The sequence below is a fragment of the Rattus norvegicus genome, chromosome 5 (assembly GCF_036323735.1).
Source record: "Rattus norvegicus strain BN/NHsdMcwi chromosome 5, GRCr8, whole genome shotgun sequence".
Taxonomy (NCBI): Eukaryota; Metazoa; Chordata; class Mammalia; order Rodentia; family Muridae; genus Rattus; species Rattus norvegicus.
The window spans coordinates 118,832,748-118,855,594 of NC_086023.1; the positions used below are offsets into that span (position 1 = coordinate 118,832,748).

General features: G+C 39.3%; 1 protein-coding gene across 10 annotated transcripts in view; it reads right to left on the reverse strand.

Moving 5' to 3' along the window:
• Nucleotides 1–22,847, reverse strand: part of Dock7 (dedicator of cytokinesis 7) — a 183,500-nt gene that overhangs the window by 117,885 nt on the left and 42,768 nt on the right. For all 10 annotated transcript variants that reach the window (NM_001415886.1, NM_001415885.1, XM_063287647.1 and 7 more), the window contains 7 exons: nt 21,887–21,953; nt 20,492–20,641; nt 12,833–12,913; nt 11,332–11,497; nt 8,185–8,327; nt 4,177–4,270; nt 3,279–3,441 (listed from right to left, as the gene is read on the reverse strand). In NM_001415886.1, coding sequence (NP_001402815.1) covers nt 3,279–3,441; nt 4,177–4,270; nt 8,185–8,327; nt 11,332–11,497; nt 12,833–12,913; nt 20,492–20,641; nt 21,887–21,953 — 864 coding nt within the window. The remainder of the gene's footprint in view (nt 1–3,278; nt 3,442–4,176; nt 4,271–8,184; nt 8,328–11,331; nt 11,498–12,832; nt 12,914–20,491; nt 20,642–21,886; nt 21,954–22,847) is intronic.

Below are 22,847 nucleotides of genomic sequence, written 5' to 3' on the forward strand. Positions count from 1 at the left end.
ATGGCCTAAATAATGGTCATCTAGCACTAAATAGTATCAACATGAATTTTTAAAACATAAGGTATAAGGAAATAACTGGAAAAAGATTCAAAAAACTATGCCGCAAGTAAGGAAGCCTGTGTCTGTAGTTGCTGACTCGAGGCCAGAGCAGTTCACCCAAACCCAGGCTATGGGAGGCCATCCTGGACAGCTTGGTAAGACCTCATCTCAAAAATAAACAAAGGAAAGTAATGAAATGAAAACACCATCAGCTACATTTTTTAAAGTACCTTCCACACTTAAGAAGTCACTGAGGGGTTGGGGATTTAGCTCAGTGGTAGAGCGCTTGCCTAGCAAGCGCAAAGCCCTGGGTTCGGTCCCCAGCTCCGAAAAAAAAAAAAAAAAAGGAAAAAAAGAGAAAAAAAAAAAAAAAACACAAAGAAGTCACTGAAAGTTTTCAGTAAAATAAGTACATCCAGAGAGAAAAATATGGGAAATGGGACTCAGAAGGTCAAAAAGATCTTTAGAACAGTGATAAATAATGGCTAAGGAATGGTAGTAAATAATGTCTAGACGATAGGAAGTAACCGTAGAGAATCTATAGGGTAATCAGTTTCTAGACAAAACTACAGTCTGGCACGCTTGAGGAGCGTCCAGTGTCCTCAGCTTCACGGCAGGAAAGGATTGGCCAGCTGCTGACCTGCACTGCACTGCCTGACATGTCAGCCAGTTCTAATGATAAACCATGCAGGGTAGGGACAAAACAATGTAACAAGTCTAGGAGAAAGAGGGAGCTGCAGAAAACAAAGGAATAAAATCCCCGGCTCAGTGTGAAAGTTAGGCAACACTTAGGAACACAGACAAACAAACCCTGACACAAAACACAGGGACAGATTAAACCTGGAAGTGAGGAATTTAAATGTCTTCAATTTTAAGCCTTATTCTACTCTGTGAACTTTATACTCACATAATTCTTTCAAAAACTGTTAAGAATGTAATTAAGTAATAGTGATAAGCAAAAACATGAAAGAAAAGACAACTCAAAGTTCTTAATTCCTATTTTCTCTGGCTCTGAAATTCTTCAAGCAAAAGTAAGGAATTCTTATAGAATCTCCTGCTCCTAGGTGAGCAGCAGAGTGCAAGGCCTGTGATGTATGCAGCAGACTTCAGTTATGCAACCTCTCCTTATTCATGCGTGTACATGTACGTGTTATTTATCTCTCCCTGCATTTCATCTTCTTAAGATATAAGCTCCAGGAATTCATTCACATCAAGTACCAATTACACGGAGTAATATGTTTTCTGAACTCTTCTAATAGTCGTAAGTACCTTATTCTTCTAAAGATTTATTTCATGTATGTGAGTACACTGTAGCTGTCTTCAGACACACCAGAAGAGGGCATCAGATCCCATTACAGACGGTTGTGAGCCACCATGTGGTTGCTGAGAATTGAACTCAGGACCTCTGGAAGAACAGTCATTGCTCTTAACCGCTGAGCCAGCTCTTCAGTCCAAGTGCTTTATATTTTATTAATATAAAAACTTAGTAGCCAACATCTAGCTTTCCCTAAGTCACCAGAGTAACGTGATACCAGAAACACACACCACATTCATGACTTAAACCTCATTCTCCTACCCATCTATAGCTTCACAGCTTTTAACTCACGGAATAAATATTTATTATGCTTTCTGTATTCTAGGAAGATGGAGAAGGTAACTGTAAAATGGAGTCCTTGCCCTTTACCATAATTATAATCACATGAAAGACTCCTCACACATAACCCCAGGTGATGACACCGGAAGGAGAGAGCTGGAGGAATGGGAAGTAGACTCCTGGGCAGTGAGGCGGGGACAAGCTCCAGGAAGCGGCACGTAAAGAAGCAAGTGAAGACAGGAGATGAGAGGCAAAGAGTCTCATGGAGATCTGTTAGGCAAAACCAGCTTTGTTCACGGACAAACTAAAGGTGACTGAGGCGAAAGGAAGTAAGGAAACAAAGAATTCCAGGTTATGAAAGCAGCGGACAGATTATGTAGAGTCTAATACACTTTCTACTTGTACTAGAAGTCATTCAAAGACGGTCTGGTTTGTACTGTGTAAAGCCTCGTTAGGCACCATGTCAAGAACTACTAAGACAAGAATGGAAATGAAATCACCTAGGGAGGGACGGCAAAATCAGCAGCTATACAGCATGGAAGTGTCTAATTACATGTGGCTGGTGAGAATTTTACGTATACACAAGATTTAAAATATACACAAATGTTGAAAACAGTGAGAGAGAAGAAAAATATTTTTGTATTCTATGGTATTTATGCTAAGTAAAATAATTAAAATTATTACCTTCACCTGATTATAAGTATATAGCAATTATAAAATTTTAAGTTACAAGTGTTGTTTCATCACATTTCTTTCTTACAGTCCTACTCTACACGATAACTTGCACTCGGTTTAAATGGGGACTGGTAAAAGCAATGGGTTAAAGGTCCATTTTAAAAACAGAATCTATGTAATTTGTTGATCAAATGAAATATAAGCAAGGAAAGAAGTAAAACCTCTGATTCCAAAACTTGGGCTTAAGGGACTTGAGAAATGTCAGCAGTACTGCTGGTGTTGAGGCGTCAGTCTAGAGAGAAACCCAAATGCCACTTAGATTGTCTCTGAGCTATCCTGCTAGATTTCCCAATAAAAATGTCAAGTCACAACCTTCGAAGAGACAAGGGGCAGGAGGAGAGTCAGTCACACACAGGACATGCACACACCAAGGCTGCAGCTGCACACACAGCAGTACAACCTGAGAAGCAGTGTGTAATAATGGTTTACTGCTCTTGACGTGGTATATACTCAGCTAGTGCTGACTGCATACAACATGCGGCCAGAAACACATACATTAGATTTGTGTGGAACCAAAATCCTACTAATACTCAGTTTGAGGAAACACAAATCTGCAGTTCAAATGCTTTAATCAAACATTAAATCCTGGCCCCAAAAGTAAATACTGGCCACCACCAAACTACAGTGTGGTGCTCAGCTATATTTTAAATTTCTCTATCCTTCGGTTTAGTTGCTTAGAATATGAGGATGACATTTTGTAAGGTAATTAACATTATACCTGGCACATAGGCAGAGCTTAGTAATATATATATATATATATATATATATATATATATATATATATATATATATACACACACACACACACACACATACATATACACACACACTTTTTAAGTTTAATTCTAATCTACTTTAATATTAGAATATAGCATTTTATCCAAGAATTCATCACAATTGGGTATCTTACCTGTAAGTCGTGTTTGGAACATAGACATCCCTGGCAGGAAATTCTAAAATTTCTCTGGTGGGCCTGACTCGGCTGTCGGGGTAGAGCTTCACCTGAAGCAGCTCTGGGGTTAGGCAGTAATGGGGATTTTCAGGTGCAGGAGAGATGTCTATCTTCAGCTGAGCTGCAGAAAATACATTATAAAGTCAATATGAACAGAAATGTTCTGTGATGCCTACACTCAGGTCTGAAGTGCTTCTCAGAGGCTTTTCCAAGGAGATATGGTACTGCTAGGGCATGGCAGATTTTAGGAGGTAGGACCTAGGGAAGGAAGTGTGCACTAGAGGTATGCCCTTGAGGAGAATCCCCTGGTCCTTCCCTCCTTCCATCTACTTCTGGCCACCATAAACTAAGCAGCTTGGCTCTGCCCTATGTTCTTCTCCACAGAGGGCCACAGAGCAAAGTCCCTCAACTAAAGGCTGGGAGCTGTGACGTGATGGGCCAAACTAACCTTTCCTCCGGCTAAGTTGATCAGCCTTAAGTAATTTATTCTCGCTTAAGGCAGTCTGTCACAGAGACAGAGTGATGACTAACACCAATAAAATGTTATTAGAGGAATTTCAATATTATTTTATAAAAAATCTGGGATGAACAGGATAGATATCAAATTATTAAGGACTTAGATATAAGTGGTGGCTCATGCCTTTCATTGTCTTGGGCAGCTGTGGAGTCTGGTAGGGGATTAGAGATTCAGAGACAGGCTCTGGGGCTGGGCAGACTTGCTACTTCCTCTACAGAAAAAGAGATCTCTGCAGGTGTTGAGCACGAGAAATGTTTGAGCCAGATAAATAGGAAAATGAAAGCATGCTAGCAAATAATTATCACTGAGAATTACCATAACACACAAAATCCAAAATACCTGTAATTGGTCTCAGCCTCCGTAAGACAGAAGATGGCCTTCTCATATCAGCAAGAAACTTGTACAAATCCTCATCGCTTAAGCGGTCTCCTTCCTGAATTCAATGACATGGAGAACAGTATTTACTAAACAAAAGGAGGAGATAAGTGCTGCTCCTGTACAGTCTGTCTGTCAGAGAGAAAGATACCAGGAGAACGAATCTCTTGTTTCAAACCTGACTGAGATTTGTAACGATCCCAACCATTTTAACTTATGTACACAGTTATGATCTATTTCTTAGCTTATAAATTATGATAGGACATCTAGCATACAGATAGCCAATGCAAATTAGAGGTAGGGAGGGTATAACAGGAAAACTACAAATGCAGCTGTTAGAGAACCAAAAGGAGACAAATACAAGGACATGGGACAGTTACAGAGACATCACAATTGAGAGTATGTCTTTCAAGTTTATATTCTAAAACTTCTGAAATGCACAATCTTTATACATTATATTTTCACAAAAATGAGTGATAAATATAATGGTAGTAGGAAAAGCACAGCTATCCTGACATGAAGACCAGAGAGAGACCTCCAAATGACCACACCTGAAGATGGAAGGCGAGACAGGGACAGAGACAGAGACAGAGAAGAACTACATAGAGTTTAACTTTTCCTTCCACCTACAATGATTAGGAAAGAAAATCGTGGCCTGCTTTGTGGCATTTTGCTGGGACATGGGTACTGTCTACAATGTGCTCTCATTTCATTGTCATGGACATATTTCAGCCTCTTTGTCTCTGGAAGCTGGCACTGAGGTAGCTCCCACTTACTCATAACATGGGAGACAGCCTCCCTGTGTACCATTATTTGGGGAAGTGATTTTTTTAACAATTTTTTTGAATATTTATTTATTTATTATGTATACATCATACAGCTTTCTGTCTGCATATGCCTGCAGGCCAGAAGATGACCCCAGATCCCATTACAGATGGTTGTGAGCCACCATGTGGTTGCTGGGAATTGAACTCAGGACCTCTGGAAGAGCGGTCAGTGCTCTTAACCGCTGAGCCACCTCTCCAGCCTGGAAGTGATTTTTTTAATGTCTAAATAGTGACTCTCTGTAGATACTACCTCTAAAATAGTTCTTTTACTGAAGTACAGGTAGAAAATAAGGCTTTAAAAAAATTCAGGAGCTTTATGTGATTAATGAATGTAAGTTTTCCATCAGTTGCTAAAACAACATATTCTCTTTACTGAGCACAGAATACAGATATTCAAGATTTATTCATTAATACACTCAAGGGTTTTTCTAGACTTACTTTTATTTACTTAATTATTAAATCATATTACCAGTCTCTATTCATTAGTGATGATGAGGATCTGTTTTTGTGCCTTTTACTGGGTGGGACATAATTTTCTTCCCAATGCTTGGCTTTGTACCTCCCTCCTGTCATTGAGCAAATATAAAAACTGAGACTTATAAAGCAAGTCACACATCCCAGCTCTCCCTCTCCTGAATTTCTGCCTCTAGTAGATGGAAAAGCTGGTTTTTCCTAGGAACCAATCGAGATGAGCCAACCTCCAAATGTGGGGAAGCTGACACTCTCCCCCAGTGTACTCGATTGTTACTTGTTATGTGTACCCCTGAAGCAAACAAAAACCTGTTTACTAACATATAGAACACATGTCTTTAACAACTATTATATGATTTACTTTTGTTTTAAAATTTCTGTGTATTTCTTATAATTTTGGGTTGGTGCATTTGAACCTTACATGATTAACTATACCACAACTACAGATAAGTTCTCATAAATTGGGAGAAGGGGTTGAATCTCACTTAGAAAAAATTTATCCTTGAATTCTACTTTGTTAAAGTACAGCCTCTGCTTTTTACTTGATTTGCATTTCTGTGATGTGTAATTTTCTAACTATTTAAAAATACTTACAAAAGTAATAGGTACTCCTGGCTGGATATTTCGGATAAAGAGCATCAACGGCAATGCTTCCCATGGCCCTGTGGGTTGTTTAACAGCACTTTGTGCTCTATCCAACAGCTAGTACTGAAAACCGTACCCTGAACGTGCGTCCATCTAACAGAATGATTATAGGTCAGAATAATGAACTCTAACTTCAAACACTATGAGAAAGTATAGCTGTCACAATAAAGATGTATCCAATATTTGAAGAGCTATAAATATTTAAGCTTATAAGCATCATATATTGTACGCATATGATAAAATATTGCATATTACCACCAATATGGACAGCCTGTTAGGTTTTATTAAGTTAAATAATACTTTAAAGTTTCTTTTTAGGGTCTGGAAAGATGGCTTAGTGGTTTAAAGTATTTGTTGCTCTTGCGAAGGATTCAAGTCTGAGTCCCAGCAACTACATAGTGGCTCAAGACCTTCTGCAGTGCCAGTTCCAGAGAATATGATGCCTTCTTCTGACCTTCACTGACACCAGGCACATATGTACATACATACATACATACATACATACATACATACATACATACATACAAAAAGAAAATAAAATTTACATTTCAAATGTAATTTTGTTAAATAGCAAATGCACGAAAATAATAGCTGAATAAGCAGAACCATGGGGGACAGTTGCTCACCTCCCGATGTACCACCAGTTCAAGGGTCAGCATGACCACAGAAGCAAATGGCTAACTGTAAATGGAGGGGGCTGACGCTGCAGCCCAGCAGGCTGAGCAGAGGGAGATGGCACATCCTACTGCTGAACTGCTAACTCAGCACCTGTGTCTGGCCAATCACGTCCTCCCATCTTCACTGCTGTCCACAGTATAAAGACCCTTGTACTGGACACACTCCTCCCACCCACTCTCCCAGACCTGCTGACCACGCAGGGCTTCAAAAAGACCTCTCTAATGCAAAGCACATTCTGCTCTTGTCCCTTCAAGTACAGCACACCAGTAAGTTAGGGTGTCCTCTTCTCACTCAGAATAGCACCTCAGGAGGAGGAATACAGAGACAATTCTTAACATTTTCTTTAATCTGCCCCCAAATTTATGGTTCATAGATCTTACTAGTCTGTCATCTGTTACACTAATACAAGTTTTCTCCTCATTCTTCAATTAGTTCTGGGTCATCTGATTACATAAAACATTTTTTATCTTGATTCACAATATAAAACCCATTTGACATCAAAAGCCAATGTATATATACATAAACAAAAGTATTCATATTAAAGAAACAGGAAAAATGAAGGCTCTGTGAAACATTTAAATTGAATATATGAAATGCTCTTTTTTTTAAGATTTTTTTAGATCTACTTTTGAAGCTGTATGTTACATACTAAATTGATTTCCATGAAATGACATGTGAAAAACACTGATTTGATTTGAAGTGGACAGAACAGATCTGAGAAAATGTCTGATGGAAAGAGTATCTCAGATACAGATATCTTCCTCTACAATACTGTATTTCAGCACAGAAAGGGGGTTTCTATTCCGCAAACCACAGACAAGACCATTAAGATCAGAACACCTTGAGTGGGGAAGCACATGACCACTGACAACTCACAAGCCATCAGTGTCTGGAGCTAAGAGTATGTGCTATTCTTGCAGAGGACCCGAATTTATTTCTAATCCCATATTGGGTGGCTCATAACCATCCGTAACTGTAGCTACAAGACAGTCTGATGTCTCTGGCCTCTACAAGCACCTGTACAAGCTACACATACCCATAAACATAATTTCAAATAATAAAAATTAAAATAAAAAGTTCGCCATTACAACTGAATAAGATATAGATGTGAAAGACAGGTTTTGATGCATGAAAATGTCAATGTCAGCATTTAAACAACGTAAGTGATAAAGTGGGTACAATGGCAATTATTTTTATATTTTACTAGTTTTTACTCATATTCATCTTCATCCTTAAATTTGTTCGAAGTTCTTGACATTATACGTACGCACAGAACAGTTACCACTCTCCTTAAAGAAAGTGAAACCTTGTACAAGCACCTCCCCAGAGCCCCCACATGATAAAATATTACCTGCTTAAAAAAGTTTGCCACAGTGAGGGTGGCAGGCCGGAAGCTGGTCAGGTTGCAAGCATCATCGCCACTGGCTGTCCTCTCAAGGGACCGTCGACCAACAAGACTAGAATTTCTCCTCTCTGACCAAGAACCCTTTCGTTCTACCAAAGAGCAGATAAAACGATTGTCAGTTTCGTAAGAAGTAAAACTGTTTTTAATTAGCTTTCCCAACATAAGAAATAATCCATTAATGTGCAAAGCTATTTTGCTCATCTTGTAAGTTATAGTACACAAATCCATCTGAATCAGCTGGTTGTCACTTCTACAATACAAAGTCTCTTAATAAGTCTCTTAACATATAACGATCTCCATGCACAACCGAAGATGGTGTAAATCAGCTAGAAGGAGCTATGGACTCATTATGAAATACCCATCAAAATGAAATATCATTAATAGCAAATCAGCCTTCGCTGATTCAGACTGAAACAAATTCAAAAGACAAGTTGCAAGTTCAAAGTCTTTACAAGATAATCTTCCTCCTCGCCCTCCTTCCCTTCCTCCTCTTCTTCTTCCTCCTCCTTCTTCTTCCTCTTCCTCCTCTTCTTCCTCCTTTCTTCTTCTTCCTCTTCCACTTATTTTTGTCCTTTTTCCTTATGAAGGTGGTATGCAAACCAAGGACTCACACATACAAGATATGCCCATTTTTGTAAACTAAAAGAACAATGCTATTAAAGATTAACAAAAGAGAAAACTTTAAAAAATATCTAAGCAATGACAGACCAGACTCTAATAAGAAAAAGCAGAGTACACATTATTTTCGAGCACTTACAGGTCATTCTCCAAAATATAAGACAAGATATGAAAAGACCAAAAGGATGAAATTATTTACTAAGAATTGGATAATTCTAAACTATAAATTAACAATAAAAGAAAAGTTAGGGGATTCACAAATATGCACAGTTGAAAAAAACCACACACACACACACACACACACTCTCTCTCTCTCTCTCTCTGTCTCTCTCTTTCTCTCCCCCCGCCCCCACTAAAAAGTTACTATGAGGGAGTTGTTCCCAAGGGAAATTATAAAGTAAGATGTATGGAGATGCAACACACCAACGTATGTGTGAGACTGCTACAGCAGGGCTCCAGGGCAAAAGACAAGTAGAAATGCTTCTAGTGAAAAGAAGTATTTCAAGCTGACCTGATAGCACAGGCTGGTAACCCCGGGACTTGGAAGACAGTGGGAGAATGGAAAATTCAAGGCCAGCCTATGCTAACAGCAAGATTCAAACTTAAAATAAAGAAAACAGAGTCTCAAGTCAGTAATTACATCTCAGCTCACACTTTAAGGAACTATGTATCTGAACATCTGGGCATGATTACCCATGTTTCCATGCCAACACTGGGAAAGCCAAGTCATGAAGACCATGATATGCCGAAACCTTTTCTCAGAAGCAGAAACTAAATCCAAAGGAGCAAACATTGCAAAAGGGCAGCAGGAGAGTGGAGATAAGTGAAACAGAAACTGGAAAAACATGGTAATCAGTTTATTAATAACCGGGGGCAGGAGAGATGGCTCAGTGGTTAAGAGCACTGACTGCTCTTCCAGAGGTCCTGAGTTCAATTCCCAGCAACCACATGGTGGCTCACAACCATCTGTAATGAGATCCGATGCCCTCTCCTGGTGTGTCTGAAGACAGTGATAGTGTACTCACATACATTAAATAAATAAATTAATTAAAAAAAAACCGACAAACCTTTTTGATTAAAATGAAGGGGAAAACACAGAGCACTAAAATTACTACACTAGATTTCATCAATCATTAGATTTACCAGTAGAAATGGTTATATGATAATGAAACAAAAAAAATTGTAGAATACTTCAAAAACAGAAAGGTGAAAAACCCCCATTTAAAAGTGAAGCATGGGGGCTGGGGATTTAGCTCAGTGGTAGAGTGCTTGCCTAGCAAGCACAAGGCCCTGGGTTCAGTCCCCAGCTCCAGAAAAAAAAAAAAAAAAAAAAAGCAACTAAAAGTGAAGCATTAATAAAGTTATTTTTTTAAAAAGGCTTTTAAAATGGTCAAAGTATATAAATATGTATTTTTACAAAGAGGACCACAAAGAGCAAAAACACCTAACATCGTTAGCTACCAGAGAAGGAAAGTCCAGTGCAGGATGAGATGCTGCTAACCTGCACTAGGATGCTATGGTTAAACCAGACGGCATGCAGTCCTGGCAAGAAGAAAGAGGAACTTTATACACCACTGGCAGAAATTTTAAAATGCAGCCATACTGGGAGATAGTTTGACAATCTCAGAATCTTTATTGAAGAATTATCACATGATGGGGCAACTTCGTTTCTAGTTATATAGTCAAACGCACAATATGCAACAGCTTTTACAAAGACTGGGAATGTAGTTCAGTGGTAGAGTGCTTTGCTTAGCATGCATGAGAGGTCATGGGTTTAATTCCCAGTACCAGAGACCTGAGAACAGCTGACCCATGATTGCTCACTGTGCTATTATTCATAACAACTCAAATTATCATCAACAATAAATAGATTAAAGTGCAGTATATAAATATAAGGGAGAATCATGACAACAAAAGGAAATCAAATGCCAGCAGTCACCTACCCGTGGTAATACCTCTGAAAACACCATGCTATATGAAACAAGCTTCACAAAACACCAAACACTATTCAATTGTTCATATTAAATGTCTAGAATAGACAAATCCATAAAGAAAACAAATATACTAGTGGTTGTTCAGGAATGGGCTTAGGAATTTGGGGAAAATGAGGAGTGATTGTTAATGGGTATGAACATGTTCCAAATATCAACTGTGGTGCCTATGACTGCAGCAAACTGGGTGACTTGAATAATGTGTAAACATAGTATATTTAAAGTTTTTTTCCTATTTCTCTCTTTTTTGTTTTGGTTTAGGGTGAGGGAGTGGCAGGGCCTCATGGATGAAGCCTGGGCTGCCCTGAAATGAAGCAGATGCAGACTGGCCTGAGCACTGAGCACCTGGCATTAGAGGTGTGGCACCAGCTCCAGCTAAGGAAATCGTTTACCAAGTCACAGCACACTGCCCAGGCTACAACTGACACAGCTGTCGCTCTCCTGAGGCAGAGATCACTACTTTAGAAACAATATCCATTCTTACCTCCAGTACTGATCTCGACTTCGGTGGAGTCTCTCTCTAAGCTGCCAGCACTGCTAACAATATTCATTAAATGGATCGCAGTCCAAGCAAAGGGCATGCGGTATTTCCCAAGTCTTTGGCAAAACTGGTCGGCTTGACTTTTCAGCTTCTCCAATTTTTCCTTATTCTGTAAAACAGAACTTGATCCATGACCACACTTGAAAGAAATGACCTAAGGTCTATTTCACACATTATCAAGGGCAGGTAAAAGTGCTTAATATCTCAGCGAAGACAGCAAAACTCAGGCTGAGCATGTGTGAGGGGAGAGAACATTACACAAGTACCATTCAACGCCACACCTCAACTCTCTGCAAACAGGCAGCAAAGGCCCTGCAGTTTCCCTCTGTGATTATGTCGTCTTGGCAGGGAAAAAGGGGCTTAGAGCCACGTGCATGTCCTGCAGGAAGTCTTTTTAGGAAAGGAAATGTAAAAGTCTTTTTAACACAAAATTTAATACCAGAACAAATAGGAAAGAGAGAAATCTAGAAAAAGTTTTGTCTTTATGAACTCCAGAACAACAACTTGAGTCTTTCTTCAAACTATCTAAAATAACTGTCTTCTTCAAAACTTGCTTTAAAACACTGTTTGTTCAAAGACTTGAGCTCCTGATATGCTTTTCTGGTCATGGGCTATTAGCTAAATTCATGCTAAAGTATTTTTGTTCCCACCTCATGGTGTTTAAAATTAGCTCAGCTACTCTATCCTTTCCAGTGTAACAAGTCGCAGCCTGGATCCTATACTGTCGGCAGCTGCAGATGAGAACACAGCTCTGCTTCTTTGCTCACCTTGTGATAGAGACATGTGTGCATATGATATAGATACATGTGTGCATATGATATAGAGACATGTGTGCATGTGATATAGAGACATGTGTGCATGTGATATAGAGACATGTGTGCATGTGATATAGAGACATGTGTGCATGTGATGCTTGCCCATCTTTCTTTCTCTCAAGATGACAAAATCAATGCTGGAAGTTTCATCAATATCACTATTTGGTAAATAAAAGAACTTTTAAATAAAAGAAATTTGAAATTCAATTAGCTTTGCTCTCATCAACAAAAATAATTTTTAACCCATATTTAAATTACTATTACTGCTAATACTCTTGGTGTATGGGTTTGTGTCCTGGGAGGAGTGTTTCATTGTATGTGTCATCAAGTTCAGAAAACAACATTCTGGAGTCTGGGGTCAAGCAACAGTCATCAGACTTGAAAGGCGAATGCCTCTACCCACAAGTTATCTCTCTACCCCTCCCCCAACAGGTAAAAGAGATTTTTAAGTCTAGCATGGGACATAAAACAGGCTAAATGACAAAGACAATGTGGTAACAGGACAAAAGGAAGTAGACAAACAGAAAAAAGTGAATTAGCATTGGAAATATTTAACAGGATTTATATGTGTTTATTTTTCCCAAATTATATTAAGAGTGATACGGGAAAATGAGGTCCTGACATGGTACCTTGGTGGCATCAGCTTCTTTGAAAATCATATATGGTTCTGCACACTCCCCAATGTCTCCTTGCTGTAGGACTTTTTCTAGCTGTCGAAGACAAAAACAGAAAAGTTTAGCTAAGGTTTTAAAAATAAAAATACTCAGTCAGAAATGCAAGGATAATTCAATATATTAAAAATAAATATATCACACATTAATAGAATAACATGGGAAAGGGGAATGGTCAAATTTGTGCCAAAAATGGATCCGAAAAATAATTCAGAATAATTTCCCAATAGAAATGCTCAACCAACTATGAGTGTAAGGAAACTTTCAATATGAAAAGGCTGTACATGAAAAGCCCACAGCGAGCATTCTCAAGGGTGACTCAAAACTTAAATTCCCTCTAAAATTAGGAACAAGACAAGAATACCCAGTTTAGCATTTTCTATACGAACCCAGGCTGGGTTTAGAGCCAGAGCGATCAGACAAGCAACAGAATAACAGACACATAGGATGGAAAGGAAGAAGGGAAATAAAATGATCTCTGTTGACAGCGGGACCTTTGTTGTTGTTTTTCTGAGGCAGGGTTTCTTTCTGTAGGCCAGGCCTGCTGGAATTTGCTTTGCAAACCTCAGACTCAGAGATCCACCTGCCTCTGCCGCTCAAGTGCTGGGATTAAAGGTGAGTGAATCATCACCAGTACCATCACCATCACCATCACCATCACCATCACCATCACCATCACCACATCACACCATCATCATCACCAACATTGTTTCTGACAGCATGATCTTTTACATGGAAAACTCTAATGATTTCATGCAAATAAAGAAAAAATATCATGATATATGCTGCCCCCAGTTGAGTATGCCTCATTGCCTGCTATCCAATCATTCAAGAGAATCAGGGCCACCCACCTCAGGCCTAGCATATTCTAAGCTAGCCTGGGCTGCATAGTGAAATTGTGCCTCAAAAACAATAAACAAACAAAAAACTATCAAAACTAAAAACCAAATACAACAAAGTTTCAGTATACAAAGTATACACATTAACAATGAGGATTCTAAAAAGCAAATAAAGAAAGCAATTCTACAGTTAACAGCATTTCAATAATAAAATATTTAGGAATAAACTTAATCAAGGAAGTTAAAAATCTATATGATGAAAATAGTAAAATGTTGCTGAAAGAAATAAAAGCAAAAAATTCCAACAATATTCCAAATTCAAGAAGTAAAAGATTTAATAGAATTAGGAATCCCATGTTGCCTAAGACGTGCACAATTAATGAAATTCCTATCATTACCCCAATGATTTTGACAGAAGTAGCATGATCCATCATAAATGTGAAAAGAAATCACAAGAGAAATCCATAGCTTAAAGAAAAGCAAACCAGGTTGGGGATTTAGCTCAGTGGTAGAGCACCTGCCTAGCAAGCTCAAGGCCTGGGTTCGGTCCCCAGCTCCGAAAAAAATAAAAGAAAAGAAAAAGAAGGAAAGAAAAGCAAACCAGACCTAACTTCACAGATGAGATTGAAGAGCAGAACCGAGGTCCTGAATGAAGGCATAGGCTGCACTTTAAATCTAGAATGCCAGCCAAAGGTCATGATTTGGTCAGAGGGCCACAGGCTTTCCAGCTCTGAGCACTTAAGAAGTGGAGCCTAGTTGAAGTAGTTCCTGAGGTTCCAGTCAAGCATCCTCTGCTCTCTGGAAAACCACAATGTAAAGAAATGTCCTTTCGTGCACCTACAGCCACAGAACCTTCTCTACTCTGCTTCCCCAAACGGACTGCAATTTCCTCTGAATTTTAAGCCAAAATAAGTATTTCCCCCTTTATTCTGACAAATGTTTCAATGGCTGAAACCTTCTGCAACCATAAGCCAAACAGATCCTCCCTCCCTTGTGGTTCTCAGGCATCTGTGCTGGAGTCCTCTGAAACAATTAGCCAACACAAACCTTTTCTCCCACATCTGTCAGGTACTTGGTCACACTGAGGTAACTATAATGAATAAGTAAGATAGGCACACAATGGAACAGGAGAGAAATCCAGGCTAACCCTTGCATGAAGTCAATTAAAACGTATGTGTATGACTCTTCTCCCTGCATGTATGTATGTATGTATGTATGTATGTATGTGCACTACAGTACTGGGATATGGGTAAAAACAAACTATATCAAGACTGATGCTTACTACATAAAGGACAAAATAAGTGAAACGAAAAGAAAAACCTTAAGAATGAGATAACATTCTGTGCAAAGCATCCGTCTCACTGCAAACGAGTACTTCAGATGCAGAAAGAAGTCAACGACTCAGGTCCAACAGTAGTGAGAATGAGGAATCCAATTGACCAATGAACAAAGGCTTGTAAAGTATCCCAAGTAAGCTCCTGTGTCTCAACACTGGGCTCCAGCCGGGAGGGATGTTCTGAAGATTGTGGCACATATAAGAGGACGAGGTTGGCCAGAAGAATTAGGTCATCTGGGGAAAGCATTGAGGTTGAAGCCTACTGCTCCTGTCTGCTCTCTGCTCCAGTTCAACAAGGTATGAAGCCCTCAGTCCTGCCAAGGCTGGACCCCCCAGTGTAGGGGAATGTCAGGGTGGGCAGGTGGGAAAGGGGGTGTGGTTGGTGAGGGGAACACCCTCACAGAAGAAGGGGAGAGGGATGGGATAGGGGGCTTATGGATGGAAAACCAGGAAAGGGAATAACATTTGAAATGTAAATAAAAATTATCCAATTTAAGAAAGGAAGGAAGGAAGGAAGGAAGGAAGGGAGGGAGGGAGGGAGGGAGGGAGGGAGGGAGGGAGAGAGAGAGAGAGAGAGAGAGAGAGAGAGAGAGAGAGAGAGAAAGAAAGAAAGAAAGAAAGAAAGAAAGAAAGAAAGAAAGAAAGGGAGAGAGAAAATAAATGTGAGGAGCCCCAACTGCACCCTCGTCACCACAGTGCTATCTGCTATTGGGCCTTCTCTCCATTGCAGGTATCCTCTCAACCTGGAAGCCAAAATGGGATCTTCCTTCCTAAGCTACCTGTTGTTAGTTATTTGATAAGACCAACAAGAAAAAGTAACGAATGCAGAAAATGGTATCAGAAGTGGGGCTGTTGCTGTGTTGATCATGGAGTTCATACGATCTAAAGAAAAGTAGAAGAATTCAGTCTGATCTTTCCATGGCCTGCCTCGACTCCTTCCATCCAAAGGGAAATATCTGCTGTGTGTCACTGTACTCTGGAAGTTTGTGGGTTGTTTTTATTGTCTGTGTAGGTATTACAGAGGCTCGAGGCTAAGAGACCAATCCAGTCAAAGAGGAGACTTCCGAGGCATTCGTGTTAAAGACCATGAGACTTTGGACTGAATGTGTTTTGCATGAGCCTATGGAGCCAGGAGTTAAATGTTATGGTTTGAATATAAAATGTTATAGAGCTTTTCTTATAAAAGCATTATTCACACTGCCCACCTCAAAAAAAAAAAAAGGGAAAAGAAAACAATCTAAAAATCTAAATATCCACTAACAGATAAATAGGTATGGTAGCATGTACACACACAGAGCATATTATCCTAGGACATATTATTCAAATAAAATGCAGTCTAACATGTGTCCAAACCTAGACAAACCTTGAAACCACGCTCTGTTAAATTAGCCAGGCTCAAGAAGACAAACATTGTATGACTCCACTTCCATAAGGCATCTCAACAAGTCCACTTAACAAACACAAAGTACAATGAGGACTTGCAGAGAATGGGACAAGCTTTAATAAGGAGTCCTAAGTTTTCCTTCTCTGAACCGAAATCTTCTGGAGACTGATTACAACATGGTATGAAGATCCTTAATACTGATCTGTACACCAAAAAATGGTTAAGATTATAAATTGCAATTTTACCACAAATAAAAAATTTTTAGACCATTTACTCCCCTAATTGCTTTTAATCATGGTCACTACAATACGAAGCAAATTAAGGCACCACATGTAGGTTTCCTCGGAAGTGAGAGGCATTATCTGCACTGCTTCACCACTAGGCCACCTCCCTAGCCCTCCCCACAATAATAATAGTCTTAACTGACTAAATAGACGTTTCTTTCAATTCCCATATTTCTCTAAAATACCTCACATTCCTGGGAATTTTTAAATTTCACCTCTTTTTAAAAATAAGGCTAGGGAGCTGGCTCAGTTCGTGAAGGACTTCTGATACAAACACTAAGAACTGACTTTATCATACTACGCCCCTCGAGGCTCAAGATACACGTAGAAAATCTCATAGATGGTGGATGATTACAAAGAAATAGTTTCTTCCACATGTAGCAGGACTGATGCACACATGAACTCACAGACACTGTGACTGCACACCAGGGCCTGCACAATTTCAAAGCAGATGGGGTCTCAGCACTGAGGCAGGAAATGGGTATGGGGTCCAACCCTTAACCAAGACATTTCTGCAACTGATACCTGCTGGCAGAGAAAATCAGTTTTCTCCAATGAAGTCTGAAATGGGTATATCAACCACACTTCAATTCCTCAGAAGACGCTAAAGAGAATGAATTCAGATATCTTCTTAATAGATTGCAAATGTTCACTGAATTAACATGAAAGACACAAATTTCAATGAAATATGTCCCCAGCTAGTATATAATGAACAAGTTGTCATAATTCACACCATGAAATACTCTTTGGTATGTCTACAAAGATCAAGATTTTACTGCTAAAAATGACTAAATCAACTGATTCCAACCTACATACACACAAACACAAACATCTGAAACAGTATAGCCCAGACTGGCTGACCAACACACAAATCAGACATATAAATAAATATACAGGAACCATAAATAGAATTATGAATAAAGGCTTTTCATTACAGCCCACTGGATGTCCTTTCTGTTCTTATACAGCAATAAGTATCCAATACAGGTGCTAAGGAAATTTCACCTCAGGAAATGATAATTGGATAACTAATTGAATGATAATTGGTTGGAGAGATGGCTCAGAGGTTAAGAGCACTGGCTGCTCTTCCCAAGGTCCTGAGTTCAAATCCCAGCAACCACCTGGTGGTTCACAACCATCTGTAATGGGATCTGATGCCCTTTTCTGGTGTGTAGGCATTCATGCAGGCAAAACACTATCATAAGAAATAAATAAATCTTAGAAAGAAAGAAAGAAGTTTGGGGATTTAGCTCAGCAGTAGAGCGCTTGCCTAGCAAGCGCAAGGCCCTGGGTTTGGTCCCCAGCTCCGAAAAAAGAAAAGACAAGAAAAGAAAAAAAAAAGAAAGAGAGAAAAGAAAGAAAGAAAGAAAGAAAGAAAGAAAGAAAGAAAGAAAGAAAGAAAGGATGGATGGATAATGATGGACTGAACCTATATATCAAATGGTATTCTTCTTGGGAAGATAGGGGAGAAGGAGGGAGAGAGAGAGCTATGTACAGAGAGGGAGAGAGAGAGATATGTATATGTGTGTGCATACATACAAACATACATTTGCTTATATTTTATGAATATAATTATATTATTTTCAATAAATATATGTTGTTACATAACATAATTTTTCAAATTATGGTATTACATCATTTAAGTTTAGCATGATCTATTTCTTTATACATTTACATTCAATGCTTTTAATTGCTATCTTTTTTTTTTTTTTTTTTGGTTCTTTTTTTTTTTTTTTTTTTCGGAGCTGGGGACCGAACCCAGGGCCTTGTGCTTCCTAGGCAAGCGCTCTACCACTGAGCTAAATCCCCAACCCCGTTTTTAATTGCTATCTTAAAAGCCATTTACCTTCATTATGACAACTAAATCACTTTATTTCCCAGCAGCCTATATTCCATACATCATTGCCATAACAGCTCATTTCTTTCAAAATCATCTAGCTTATAATAATGTGCCATTCTCCATGTATAAAATTAACTATATTTCTTACTTATATTCATTTTCAAAATAATATATTATTATATTTATTAATATATTATAGCTTAAATCATAATACTATTAACATTTTGGGTTCTTGAAGACAGGGTCTCTCTATATAACCCTGGCTATCCTGGAACTTACTATGTACACTAGGCTGGCCTCAAACTCCCAGATGCGCCTGCCCTGCTGTACTGGGGCTAAAGACGTGACTAAATGTGCCCCCGCCCGAGCCTGCAGAAGTCACCTCATCTAAGAGGAGTTTCTGAAGTGAATTTCTCCAGGACGATTAACTGAAACTAAACCTAATCTTAACCTTAATTCATAGGAATGCAGCCAACAAACTGGGGCATTATTCCTGTGGGTAAAAAGGACTCATTTATGAAAATCTACTTTATAATCTTATTAAAAATTTCATTACCTCTATAATAATTTTATATAGTGACTAAGGAATACATTTTAGGCTGCTCTCAAGTCAAGGTCAACTTAACCAAAGTCAAGTAACCAAATTCTTCTGTTTGTGTTTTAACATTCATGTACTTATTTTGTCTGTGAAGGAGAGGGCACCAACATGCATGCCATGGCACTCATGTGAAAGGCAGTTCTCTTCTTCCGCCATGTGGAACAAGACCTGGTAGCTGGGACTGGCATTGAGAACTGTCAGACCTGCAGAGCTATCTGCTGGTCCCGACTAGTCTAAGGCACACATGGTAGTGGCACAGTAGTGGCATTTGAATTTATCCTCCCAGTGCTGCGGACTGAACCTAGGACCCCATGTCCACACTAGACAACTGCTCTATTGCTCAACACTAGACTCTATCCCCAGCCTTCATTTTACCTTTTATTTTGAGAAAGTTCTATTAAAGTAGCCCAGGCTAGCCTTAAACTCACTCTATAACCCAATGGAGCCTTGAACATGCAATTCCTCTGCCTCAGCCTACCAAACTGGAATCATAGACCTCTATTATTAGGCCTGGCTAGTGTCTGGAATTTATAATTACTTTATGGGTGAGTATGCTTGCAGTGTTTTGTGGTTGTTATTTTCATTTTGTTTTCCTTTTTAAAAGATAGGCTCTTGCTAGCCTCAACCTTCCACCCATCCTGCCTCTATGCCCAGACAGCATATCTGGTGGTCAACGGGTTGACAGTCAAAACTCTCTGTCAATCAATGACCTATGACAATGGTTTTAGCTTTCGTATCTATATGACTTTGACATAAGTGCTATATACTAACTAAGAGAGTGAATTTACACAGACCGGGTCCTCAGTTATGTGGTCTAACATTTCTCTAAATGTTGCTGTGAAAGTATTCTTTAGAGATTATTAACAATTAAAACAGTAGCCCTTGAGTAGAGTTGATCAGTCTCTACTCCAGGAGCTGGGCCTCATCTAATCAGCTAAGGGCTTTATGAACAAGACTGAGTTTTCCTGAAGAAAACCATAACAGCAATCAGGCCTGAGTCTGATTAATCAGACTGTTAGCGTGTGAACTCTGGACTCAAGACTTCAATAACATCTAGCTCTTAGCAGCTTGCCCTAAGAATAGGGCAACTGTCAGCTCTCACAATCACAATCACGTGAGGCAATCCCTTAAGATAAACCCATGTTGTTTGACTGAAGAAACATAATCAATACTACTTTGCATTCAGGAAAAGTTAGGTTGTAACTATGGATAAGTCCAATGTGGTACTGCAAAGTATTAAACACAAAACCAAGACAGGTATTGTCCTTCCTAAGTTTGCAGTATTGACGAAGACAGGAGTAGACACCAAACAAACACATGTTAAAGATATTCTCACCTTTATCACAAGAAAAACATCTTGGGAAGGATAAGTTATAGAAAAAATGGCTGATCTTGCCAGAGTGGTAATGGCAGCAGGAGGTACATGTGGCCGTAACAGTCCCTTCATCTGTTCTGAATTAAGGTCAAAATAAAAATTCTCTGAAATCTGAAAAATACATTCAGATATTAAATGTTTATATTAATACAAAATTTAATGTGCACAAAAATTATATAGTCTTAAAACTATTAGATAATAAAACAGTCCAAAACACTTCATTAAAATTCAGTTGATTATATATTTCACTGAGACCAATCTACATATCTGTATCAAAAGCAAAAACTGTTAAGCTGCTCTGGCCTAGAACATGGGACACATTCTCTGGAGTCGTACCTCACGTTCCTTAGTTACAAGTACAGCCAAGGCAACCAGCACCGTGATGAAGGCCTACAAACTCAACTGTAAAACTCTATGTTCATAACTCTCGGCAGCTTCCATTTTACAAATATAAGCTACTAGAGCAAGTTCTCTTCAAGAAATCCATCACGGGCCATGCGTTGATAGTGAAGGCACTTCCAAGTTTCTACCTCAGAGTGACTTAGTGTGAAAATAAGAAATGCTAGATTCTCAGAGATGTGGCTGAGCGCTGGACCCCAGGCTCGAAATCTCAGAGCCCTGGACTCCATTCCTTGCACTGGAGAAAGAAGGGAGGAAGGGGTAGGGAGAGCTGAAGGAGAGGGAGAAGAAAGTAAACAAACAGGAAGAAATCTGATGCCCCTGAAAGTTCCAAAGCATAATAAGAGCAGCACAGTAAAGCTAGACTCACTTCAGACACACTACCTAAACTTACGTAAAGCAGCACTGGCCATTAGAGGTTCCAAACTGTGTCAATGAACCCCAGAGATCACCACGCTTATGTTCTCATATACTGCTTTCATACAATGCCTTTCCTACATTAGCATATCTAGTTCCTAAAAATTGCTTCTGCCAAGGCTGGACCCCCCAGTGTAGGGGAATGTCAGGGCAGGGAGGCGGGAAGGGGTAGGTGGGGGATGTGGGGGAATGCCCTCATAGAAAAGGGGAGGGGATAGGATAGGGGCCTTATGTCTGGAAAACCAGGAAAGCAAATAACATTTGAAATGTAAATTTAAAAAAATCAAAAGAAAAATTGCTTCTGCCATTTGCTTTGAGGACTTTTTCAATTTAAAAAAAAATAAAATAGGTTTCAACTAAAGTATTTTCTATAAGATGAAATATTGAACTAGTCCTGAAAAGTTAGATTTCTGTTTTCCTTTTCAATTGGTAATGTTTGAGGAGTCACTATTTGTTTATCTTATGAAACAAGCAACATGTAAGCAGGTCTTGAAAACTTATGATTGTGACAATGACTGCAACCAAATCCCAGAGACTTACTTTCTTCTTCTCCTTGACGTCATATAAAGCCAAACTTGCAAAAATGGGCTCAATTTCAATTTCAAACCTTTATGAAAAAAAGAATAAATTAACTTTAAAATACATATGAAAGATAGATCTGGGGTTAAAAAGATGGCTCATCAATTAAAACTGTTGGTCTTGCAGAGAATCCAAGTTCAGTTCCCAACAAATGCATCAGGCAGCAGCTAACAGCTATACTGTAACTCCAGCTCCAGGGGAGCTGACTCCCTCTTCAGACATCTGTACTCACATGTATATATCCTCATAGATGGACAGACTGACAAAGAAACACACACACACACACACACACACACACACACACACACCGCGCACACACTAAACATATGTATATATCCTCATAGATGGACAGACTGGCACAGAAACACATACACACACACACACACACACAGAGAGAGAGAGAGAGAGAGACAGAGAGAGAGACAGAGAGAGAGAGACAGACAGACAGAGACAGAGACAGACAGAGAGAGGGGGAAAGAGAGGGGAAGAGGAGAGGGAGAGAGAGAGAGAGAGAAGAGGAGAGACAGACAGGCAGATCCAGAAAGATCTTTCTGGAAAAAAATTCTGATGTCAAAGTTCATTGTTTCGATGACTTTTCCTTCCCACCCGTGCCTACCTATATTACACCTTCTCTAAGAAACACTTTCCACGTATCTTTCAGTTTCAAACAAACAGCTTCTCTGTAGGGATTGCCTCTTGTGTGCTGTGTAAAAGCTGATGGCCAATGAGCGGAGAAAAGATTAGAAGGTGGGACATCTCGCAGGGATCCCTTCCTGGACTCAGAGGAGTCAGACAAGAAACTGGGGACAGGTAACTAGTGCTGTGGCAGACACAGAATAGTAAGAACAGGTTAATATAAGTTATGAGATAGCTGGGAATGAGCCTAGCTTATGGCCTGGGCATTAATTCATGAATAATAAGC